The sequence below is a fragment of the Phaethon aethereus genome (genome assembly GCF_964289735.1).
Source record: "Phaethon aethereus genome assembly, chromosome: 1".
In the NCBI taxonomy this organism is placed as follows: Eukaryota; Metazoa; Chordata; class Aves; order Phaethontiformes; family Phaethontidae; genus Phaethon; species Phaethon aethereus.
Window position 1 is genome coordinate 89,710,624 of NC_138575.1, and position 10,430 is coordinate 89,721,053.

Below are 10,430 nucleotides of genomic sequence, written 5' to 3' on the forward strand. Positions count from 1 at the left end.
CTCGTGACCATTCTCTCCAGCCCATTTCACTGCAACTTCCTCTAGTCATCTGGAGGCTGCTACTGCTGCGTGCTGATGACTCATGGATACTCTACTCAGCAGTGATCTGTCCTATGCTCCAGCCTGATCACCCTCCAGGCACATGATCAGATCAGATCAGGTGGGGTGGAACCTCAGATTTCCTCTGCAACTGCCAGCCACGGCTTATTTCACCATCCCTCTGCAGCGATGGAAGATGCTGCTGTTTTCTAGGTAGCTTGCCTTTTCTGCACGAGGGCAACGTTACAATTCTCCTGTTTTCTTCCCACACCCACGCTTACAGTGTTATTTGCTATTCTTTCCACCAGCATGATTGAAAGAACCAGTCTTTCCTCTGCCACAGTGCCTAATATTGTTATCGAGTCATCTTGTCTCACAATTACTGCAACTTTTATCCTCTCTAGCCTCCGCAGCAACCACTTCACTCACTAATACTTAATTCGAAGGAGGCTGGTAGAACATTTTTCTTTTTTGGTCGGCTTCGAGGTTGTAAACACTTGATTGTGATCTAAACCCTTGATCTCATATTACAACATAAGACACAGAAATGTTTGAGTGTATCGCACGAAGACGAAGGAGTCTTTGTCAAGCCCTTATGCATCTGAGGGGTGTTCACCTCCATTACAGATTAAGTATTTACCCATCAGTAGATTTAGGTAATTTACACTCAGCAGTCCTAAAAAAAAAACCTGACTGGAGATCTCCCTTGATTATTGATTTTTTAATACAACTTACGGAACTTAAAATCCAGAAGTCTCAAACAGTGTTCATGTCATGTTGGTATTCAAAAGGGCCAGCAGGATAACAGGTAAGATAGCCATGGTCCTAGGCAAACTAATGGAGAAGCTGGTACCAAGGTCAGTCCTTAAAGGCTGAATGCAGCACATTGTATGTGTATCATTAGTGCTAGTTAACATGGTTTTATAGCAAAGAGCTTCCTTTAAAAAAAAAATCTGACTTCATTGTTTGAGGAGCTTACAAATCAGACTGATAAAAACAACCGTTGTAGATACCATCAAAGTCCGAGGAGCTTCACGTAGGACTTCAATGACATTCTGATTTCAAAGCTTGCCTTCTACAATATTCGTAATTCCCAGGCGAAGTGAATCAATACAGGCATGAACCCATCAACGAGGGCAGTCGCGGGGTAGCCGGGCTGTGTTGCGCTATTTCTGTTGAAGCTTCGCTGACATTGCTCCTCGGCTGTTCAGCAAGTTCACCGGTGATCGGAAGGAAAACCTACCAACGCCTGAAGGCAACGGGCAGACCAGCAATGGGTCTGCAACGTCCAGCTGCAAGGGCCAGCCAGAGGCCGCCCGCAGAGCAGGCTGCGTCAGGTGGTGAAGTTTAGAACTGCAAGAACTGGAAACACCAAATCTACCCACGGCAGGGTGGGGAAGGGGGCCGTTTCCTAGATGACCGGCTCTACAGGAGCTACCAGAGGTGGCAAGCAGGGCGAGGACAAAGCGGACTGCGGGGTCCCCTCTGCCCGCCTTTGCCTGTCCTGACCCGGAGGAGGAGCTCCGGGGGAAGCGGCGGCAGCGGCGGCGGCGGCGGCGGCGGCGGCGGCGTGGTCCTCCGGCCGCACCGGCACCCGGCGCCCCTCACGCCGCAGCGCTGGCGCCTCTCACAGCGGCCGGCGGCGGAGGGCGGCGCCGGTTCGGCGGAGACCCCCCCCCCCAACCGCCGTCTCCCGTAGCAACGGGGCAGCCCGCGCCCAACGGCGGGGGGCGGTGCGAGGGGCGGTGCGCGGCGGCCCCAGCAGGCCGTTAGCGGCCCGGGGCGGGATGCTCGGTGGAGCGTTCTTGTTGAGGGGGGTCGTGGCGGTCGGGCTGCCGGTATGTCGTCCGGGCCGTGCTGCCCGGTGTGCGCCGAGCCCTGGGTCTCGCCGCGGCTGTTGCCCTGCCTGCACTCGCTGTGCGCGCCCTGCCTGCGGCGGCTCGGGCCGCTGGGGGAGCCGGGCCGGGCCGCCGCCCGCAGCGTCCTCTGCCCAGTGTGCGACGCCGAAGTGGCGCTGCCGCCCGGCGGCGTTCGCCAGCTCACCCCCGACTACCTGGCGCTGAGCCGCGGCGGGGCGGCGGCGGCGGGGTGCGACCTCTGCGCCGACGGGGCGGCCGTGAGGCGGTGCCTGACCTGCGGCGCCGACCTCTGCCTCTTCTGCTGCCAGGCCCACAGGTGAGGGGACGGCGAGGCCCGGCCCGGACGGGGCCACCTCCCCACAGCGTGCGTGGGGCGGCCTTCACCTCTCGGGCTGCTGGAGGGCAGCGTGTGGGTGGGTAGGTGCAGCAGGCAGGGACCCGCGCAGAGCTAGCCAAAGCGGTGAACCCACATGTCGTCCAGTTTGTTCCATCTCTAGCAGGTTTTTATCCTCCATGGAGGATGCTCTGTACTCAGGTGAGTACCAGCAAGCTGCTAGCAGTAGGTCAGTCAGTCCTGTTCAGGTGAGTCTGTTAAGTCCAAAATCAGGTTGCTGTTTGCCTGTGGCAGTGTCTGCTTGCTGGTTTGCATTTCAGTTTAAGCATCGCTGGGCAGGGAGACTGACAGTGCTCCAACAGGTGTGGGTGTGGGCAGAGTGCTGGCAGGACAAGGGCCTCACGTGTTACGCTGTCCTGCTTTGGAGAAGGCACATCTCTCAAGGGAAAATGGGGAAGTTAACCTGCTGCTCTGCCTCTCTCCACCTCCAGAAACATTCACTGTGTGTATGTGCAAAAGCACCCTTAGGTTAAGTGGAAGTCCTGACATTAGCCTGTCTACTGTGGTTGCTACTTCCTGATGATCGACCCATGTGCTTGCCTGTTAACTGTTGTGTCCATGTATCTTGTGTGCATTTTCAGCATTTCTGTGAGGCTGGGAGCCTACAGCAGTAACACTATTGCTCCGCAGTGTGTCTGATGTTGCAGGGTTTAGTTCTGTTGGAATACAGGAAGACTGAAGAAGTGACAGCAGAAGAGAGCTGTGTACCTCAGAGAGGGTCATGTCAGTAAGGCAGGAAGAAAAGGTGAGTGCAGCAGAGGTAGGAGTTGAAGAGGAGGCAGTTGTAGTGGCCTGTGAGCAGGGCAGAGAACAGGCAGCACTATGGAAGAAAAGTGATAGGATGTCTGCATGGCCTTCTGAAGCAAGGAGGTGACAGGCAGGGTCAGAAAAACACCCAGTAGCACTAGTCAGGGAAGCCTCTTAACCCGAGTTAATCAGCTCAGCCTATTCCTTCCACGTTTGCTGCTCCTTTCCACTTGATTAGCAAATTCTTTCCCCAGGAAGAACTGAGGCATATTCTTTGCTGCCCTGCCCCCCTGCAGATATTGGTGCCTGTGGTAGAACGGCTTAGATTCTTAGTTACCTTTCCATTCAGGGCTGTAATTTTCAGCATACCATTCTGATTAGCTAATGCCTCATACCCCATGCAAGCTGCTGAAGAGTGATAAACTGAGACCTTGAATAGCAGCCTTCCACACTGACAGAAGTAACTGCAGAAGGCATAAAGCAGTAGAAAATTTGTCCCTGTGACCTGCTTCCTACCTAATTTACTGATACCATTTTTTCACCCCACTAGCACCTGCAGCCTCCCACCTGATTATTTGATGGCAGAGCCAAACAAGGGGCAAGGAAAACCATTTTGATATGATTTCCTGGTGTGTAGGGAAGATTTCGAAGGATCTGAGTGCCACTGTTGTGCTCCTTGGGATAAGTGAGAGAGGTCTTAGGTTGAAGTCAGGGAAGTGTGAATTTGAAGGGTGTTATGCAAATAATGCTAGAGGCTTTGAAAATGTGCTGGACCCAAGGGAGGCTAGTGGGAAGTGAAAGGAGTAGTATAAGGGTCATGTCCTACCCTGTGATGAGGTTGCTTTGTGTTGCCAGAGCAACTCTACAGAGCTTGGTCCTCAGAGTATTTCTTTGCTTGTGGCTTGGGGCTCCCATTGCAGCTTCCAAAAGTCGTTAGTGCAGAAGACAAGGAAGGAGAGAAGGCTCTTACATCTTGCTCAATAACTAGCTCCCAGTGTCCAAAATAGGATAAAATGCAAATATTCTGGTGCTGCCCTGTGACATGGTGGATGGCTGGGTCCTAACAGGTTCTTTGTGTGACATCCTTGGTGTCATCTGAGCAGGACCTAACCTGGCAGCTGGAAGGAAATGAAGTTTGACTTTCGGACTTTCTGTTACCACAGACTGTCTTTTGGTAGTGGCCTGAACTAGATTTTCCCATAAGGGATCTTAGAGCTCATTTGCCTCAGGAGATTTAAAGCTGGTGAAAATCACTGGGCTGATGGCTGAGGAGCCTGGCACCTCCCATTCCTCTCCAGAAGTGACTGTCGGTGAGCAATACTGTTTTGAGACACCTTCTGCCAGCTCTCATTTTGCAGGGCTCACCACCCTCCTGCTGTCTTTGTCACAGCAGGCTCTGGGGGAATTGCAACTGTCCCACTTCCTTCAGACTCCATGAAGGGGCTGCTGGCAGGAGCAGCCTGACAGCCCATTCCCGGGTCTGTGTGTAGCCATGGTGGGGCACACGATTCTTGTGTCTGAAAATAGTGTTGACAGCATGCAGGGAGCCTGAGAGCAGCCTCTAATGAGCTGCTTGCAGATGCTGTCCTCTTTTTGTGGAGCCTTGTCCTCAGGAGACCAAAAGTCCCTTCATGCAGAGTGAATTTCGGTGGAGACGGGAGGGAGCAACGCACACTGTGTTTTGCAGTCTGTACAGACTGGCATTCACAAGGGGTCTTGGGTGTTTGCATTTCATATCCAACATGCATGAAGTGACATGTGGTTGCTTCCTTCTAGGAGACAGAAGAAGACAGCCTCTCATGCTGTGATGGAGCTGGAGAACACCAAGGATTGCAGCCAGGCTGGGAAGCCTCTCTTCTGCCCTTCCCATCCCACAGAGGAGCTAAGGCTGTTCTGTGAGCAGTGTGACCAACCTGTGTGCCGCGATTGTGTTGTAGACAGGCACCGGCAGCACTCCTATGACTTCACCGGCAATGTCATCCACAGGCATGGGGACGCCCTGCGGGAGCTGCTAAAAAGCACCCAGCAGCACATGGGCACCCTAGAAGATGTGCTGGGTCAGATTGATGACATGGGCAGTGCCGTCCGCAGTCGTGCAGAGGCTGTGGCCACAGAGATCTGTCTGTTTGCTAGTGGGTATGTGAAAGCAATTGAAGAACACCGGGACCGGATGCTGAAGCAGCTGGAGGACTTGAAGGTGCAGAAGGAAAACCTGCTGCACTTGCAGAAGGCCCAGCTGCAGCAGCTGCTGCTGGACATGAGGACAGGTGTGGAGTTCACGGAGCGCTTGCTGACAAGCGGCTCGGACCTGGAAATCCTCATCACCAAAGGGGTGGTGGCGAGCCGGCTGGCGAAGCTGAACAGCATTGCTTACAACACCCACCCTAGTGTGGACGACGGGATCCAGTTCTCTCCCCAGGAGAGGGCAGGGCAGTGTTGTGGCTATGAAGTTTTTGGGGCCATTCTCAATAAAGTGGTTGATCCAGCCAGATGTACCCTGCATGGGGAAGGTAATGGGGTGCTGTATAACAGCTGAATGGGAACACACTGCTCCCTGAAGTCAGCTCTCTGTTCTCTGTACCCACGTGGTGTGCAGCTTGAGGCACTGTTGGCTCCCTGCTGTCCAGGCATTGACTAGGGGCAGAGGTAGAGCCCTGCCAGAGGTTGCAATTCATGCCGAGGGCCTGTGGGAGCCGTGCTGGGAGGGGGACCCAGAGAGCTATCCCTGTCCAGATGTACAGAGCGTACTGGAGCTGCCTTCTGCAACATTACTGACCTCAGCATGGGGCTGAGGTGTGAGGAGAGCAGCCCTTAGGCCAAAGACCACAGTTTACTTGGCGTGGGAATGGCTGTTCTGCAGCACGGGCCTAGGCAGATCCCCTCTGAGGCTGAGCGAGTAGGTTCATTCCACTTACAGCTTCTGCTAAGATTGCCATGGGAATAACTCATCGATGGTTTCACGGATATTTGCTTACTAAGGACTTGGAACAGGGCCAGCAAACAGATAACATTCAGACCAGCCCACAGAGCACAGCCAGCTCTGGTCAGTAATGGCATGTGCAGGGCAGATGAGACAGACACAGGGCTCGTTTGATCCCTTCCATGCCAGCCTGTAAGTGCTGAGGTCTCTGGGGCTCCACACTGCACAGTGGGGCTGTTCCTCCTCCCTCCTGGTTGCATGGTGCACCTTGATGCCTTCTGGGAAGATGCCACTGGGCGCAGAGGGGCAGACAAGGAAGACCATCCTGGTCCATATAGACCTCTGGGCTAAGCCTGCCCAAAATCTCTCAGTGCCTATGGCTGTGCACTCTCTCCTGATCCCCAGTCAATATATTTACTTTTCCCTGGAGCTGTACTCCCCAGCAGCAAAGTCCTGGCTGTGCTCTGATGGAACTGCAAAATAGGTGGGAAGTGGCAACCATGGCTGGTGTGAATCCTTTCTGGTCCTGTTTCTCTGCCTTACAGATCTCCACAGTGCCCGTCAGAACCAGCTGACTGGCTTTACCCTGCTCTGCAATGACGCTACGGGGGAGCAGATGAGGCGAGGAGGAGAGGCTGTGCGGGTCACCATCACCCACAAGGACAAGAGGGACTGGTGGGTATTTCACATGAGAACTCCCTGATTACTAGCTTTGCCTTTCTGCCTCCCTTACCCTGGCTCCCTCCTCGTTTGGGCAGATGGGAAGACATGCTTCAGCATGTGTGTCAGAATCTGTAGGAGAAAAGGCACTACTGTTCTTCCCACTGGTATAGCTGTGGTTGTATTTGGCTGTGTGGAGCTTAACAAATTTGGATCAGATTTGCAGTGAGTCTGAGTGATTTGGGACTTGTTAAAGGATTCAGCTCTCACTGGGTGTTACACATTGTCAGAGTGAGCTGTTGTTCCTTTCCACCCCTACCAGTAGACACCCAGGGCTCCTGCTTTTGTTAATACCTAATGAGCGTAAAATGTAGCAACCCCAGAATGACTGTTCCGAGTCAGACAGACAGTCCACCAAGCCCAGGAGCCTCTGCCAGTTGATGGAGGTGCCTAGTTTTTGTTCTGGAGAAAGAAGCTGTTTTGGGAGTTTATCGTACTTTCTCCTGTAGTTGCAAGTGTTGAGCACTTTAACATGTTTGGAGGTTTTCTAGCAAAAGCAGGGAAGATTGCACTTGAGCTCCTAAGTGTTTCCGCAATGAAAATGCCCAACCAGAAAAAAATATTTTATAACTGCTTGCAGGCCACACTTGTCACTATAAAACAGCCAGGAACAAATGCAGAACCAACTGTGTTCTTAACAGTTCTTAAGAAAAACATCTATTCTATTTTATAGCACATACAAAGTAGGTGGAGCAAGATGCTGGCCATAACTTGTTCCAGGAACGCTGCTGGTGGGATGACCTGGCAAAAAAAGGGACAGGATGCTAAAACTTCTTGCTGTGGGAGTGTGTTGACAAGGTGTACAGAAGCGGTATTGGCTGCACAGATGCTTATCAATAGAGCATCATTGTTTGAGAATAGTGTTCCAATGTACACCTTCCTTCCTTAGGTGCACGTATGATGTAGGAAGGTGTGCACATGAGGATTATGTGGATTTTGCTTGGTGGGGTAGAGGTCGCTGTGGCCACATTAACTCAGTTTCTTGTTCTTGCACGTATGCAGTTGCTACATCCGTTGCTGAAAGCTGTCTGGCTTTGGGTTGAGGCACAGCAGCTACAGAAGAGCGTGAAATATCACCACAACAGTTCATGGCAGGAAATGATGTTGGCAGCTGTATTGATGTGAGATGGCAGGAGGTGGGGAGTACAATCTGCAAATCTGGAAGGTTATAAACTGTCATGTTGTGAGGCACAAGAGACTAATTAGTGGGGATTAGGAAGATCACCTTTCTCTATGCAGAGCTGCCTGATAATTCTCTGTGGAAAGCTCTTTCCATCTTTCTGTGAAGCAGGCAATCAGTCCCTGAGTAAGTAGCTGATGCCTTCTCCCTGGCACTGTGTCCACCAGGGTTCCTTGTGAAACCCAGTGAGCTTCACTTTGGAAAGGGAGAGTTCACCAGCAGGCACCTAGAACCCCTCAGTGCATTGAAGGGAAGAGTTGGGGTCAATGCATTTGGGACAGTGGTTGAAGTGATTCAAACCTGCCGTGTTTATGTCCTCTCTTATTCATGGGCTTTTCTGGAGGTAACTGCTCTCTGAAGCTGTGAATTTACTCCATTTCTGAGGGTTCTTATCTGATGGGATAATCTGACCTGCAAGTGTGCTGTCTGTCATCTTCTGCTCTTTCAGTGCTCAGGGTTGCTACAAATCCTTGCAGTGCAGCTAACTTTGTGTGACTTCCTTTGTATGGCTATTGCAGCTCCCAATAGCAGGTGAAAGCTACTCAGTGCTTAAGCATTGCTGATGCATCCTGTTAAGCTCACTTGAGACCCGCAGCTGCTGAACCAGGTTGAGGATGTAGTGCAAACAGCGGTTCATGTGTAGAGCAGTTTTCTGCCAGCCACTTACCTCTTTACCTTCCCTCTGTTCATAGTGCAGTCAAGACGACAGTGTGTGATAACGGTGATGGGACCTACCATATTTCCTACAGCCCTGAGGAGCCAGGCTTGTATGCTGTCTGCGTCTATGTAAAAGGGCAGCATGTACAGGTAACATTTCTTATTTCTCTTGCACTGCTTCTTCTTTACTTGTTTTTCTTTTCTAAGCATTTGCTTCAAATCTTTCTAAGGATTGCCTCTACCACTTAGTAGTTTAAGACTGAGCTTAGTGACCTGTGACTGACAGGATCACCCGCTTCGTTTTTGAAAACGCAGACACATCTGATAGTACCCACTGCAGCAGCCCTTCTGCTTGCTTGTCCTCTGCAGGGCTCTCCGTTCACTCTGATGGTGAAAAACAAGTTCCGTGAGCACCAAGGTATTTTTCACTGCTGCACGTTCTGCTCAAGCGGAGGGCAGAAAGCTGCTCGTTGTGCCTGTGGGGGGACCATGCCAGGTGAGTGCTCAACTTTCCCCACACTTCTCAGTGAGGTTAAGCAGCACTGTGGCTATGCTGTTCCTGTTCCAGTTTTGGCAGGCTGGGAGGTTCTGAGCTGTGTCGCACATTGCCCAATGCTGACCTACAGAGAAACCTCACTTCTCATTTAGGATGAAAGTTCAACTCCCTTATTTGTTTGATCCCAGCCGGTTTCCTTGTCCTTGACCTGCATATGTCATTGTGTGTTTTGCATATTTTTAGTCTAGAACGAGCCTCTTTCTTTTTCTGTGCTTGATCTGTGTCTAGCTCTGGCCATAGCCCGTGGCTGGCATGGGGTTCTGCAGGCCTCTGTCCTGTATTACTCAACAGGCAAGGGGGTGGAAATCTTCAGCTTTTCCCAGCGATTGGAATGGGGAGGTCCCCCTTGGTTGTTCTCCTTTCTTTAAGGAGCCTTGACAATTTTGGCCTTGAATATGCTGTGCTCTGATCAGCATGTGCTTCCTTGTCTTAGGGAAGCCCTGGGACTGAAGCACTCTCTGAAAATCTCTGACACACTGGGATTTTCTGGCCCACTTTGGTTTGAGCTGATGGTGCCTCTTCTCTTGCAGGTGGGTACCAAGGCTGTGGCCATGGACACAAAGGTCACCCTGGATGCCCCCACTGGTCATGCTGTGGACAAGTCAAGGAGAACTCTGAGTGTTTGGGTGGGCCACCCAGCGACACCTCACAGAGGAATTTGCTCAGGACAGTGGCGTTCTGAGCAGCCAGGTGAGCTCCTGCGAGCCCAGGGCACTGCTGCTGGCTGCTGCATGAGCACAAACCGTGAGGATCCCCACAATCACTGCATAGCCTTGCTGCCAGAAGACAACATCGTGATGGGTGTGAGCTGAGAAAGAGGGATGAGGGAAAATAAAATTGTGCCTTATATTCCATCTAGAGGTGTGTATGCAAAGTTGTTTTGTGCCTGAACAGGAGCAAACACTGGGAGGTGTACCAGTGCCTACACTTTCAAGGACTCGAGGCCAGTGGAGCCAGGCTCTAAGAGGAAACTTGGTCTGAGCAGTTACCTCGCAGGAGGGTCAAGGTGTGTCCCATTCTGCAGGATGGACAATCTCTGCAGTTCTTTGTGAAGAGGCCAAAGCTGCTCACTGGGACACATTCCAGAGGGTTTGTGTTCGTGCACTGGAAAGTCTTGGCAGCCTGAATATGGCTTCTGCCTCCCTGTTAGATATGTGGCTGGATTTCGGTCTTGGATGTGCGCATATAGCACAGTCACGCTCCTGGGAGTTGCTGTTGTGTTTTCACCTCATATTTTCTCCAAGTGAGCTGTAGTCTCATTACACCCTTCCTGCAAAGTAAGAGCAAGGTGGGTCTGTAGGAGATCCAAAGAAAACCCATGGTGCTGATGGGAACAGGAATTAGAATGTCCTTCACCC

General features: G+C 51.9%; 1 protein-coding gene across 1 annotated transcript; it reads left to right on the top strand.

Moving 5' to 3' along the window:
- Positions 1-1,879: 1,879 nt before the first annotated feature.
- Positions 1,880-9,754, top strand: TRIM45 (tripartite motif containing 45; the record flags this gene model as incomplete). Its single annotated transcript, XM_082004846.1, has 6 exons — positions 1,880-2,214; positions 4,816-5,549; positions 6,505-6,634; positions 8,552-8,666; positions 8,886-9,012; positions 9,603-9,754. The coding sequence occupies 6 exons, from the start codon at positions 1,880-1,882 to the stop codon at positions 9,752-9,754; spliced, it is 1,593 nt and encodes a 530-aa protein (XP_081860972.1).
- Positions 9,755-10,430: the final 676 nt, after the last annotated feature.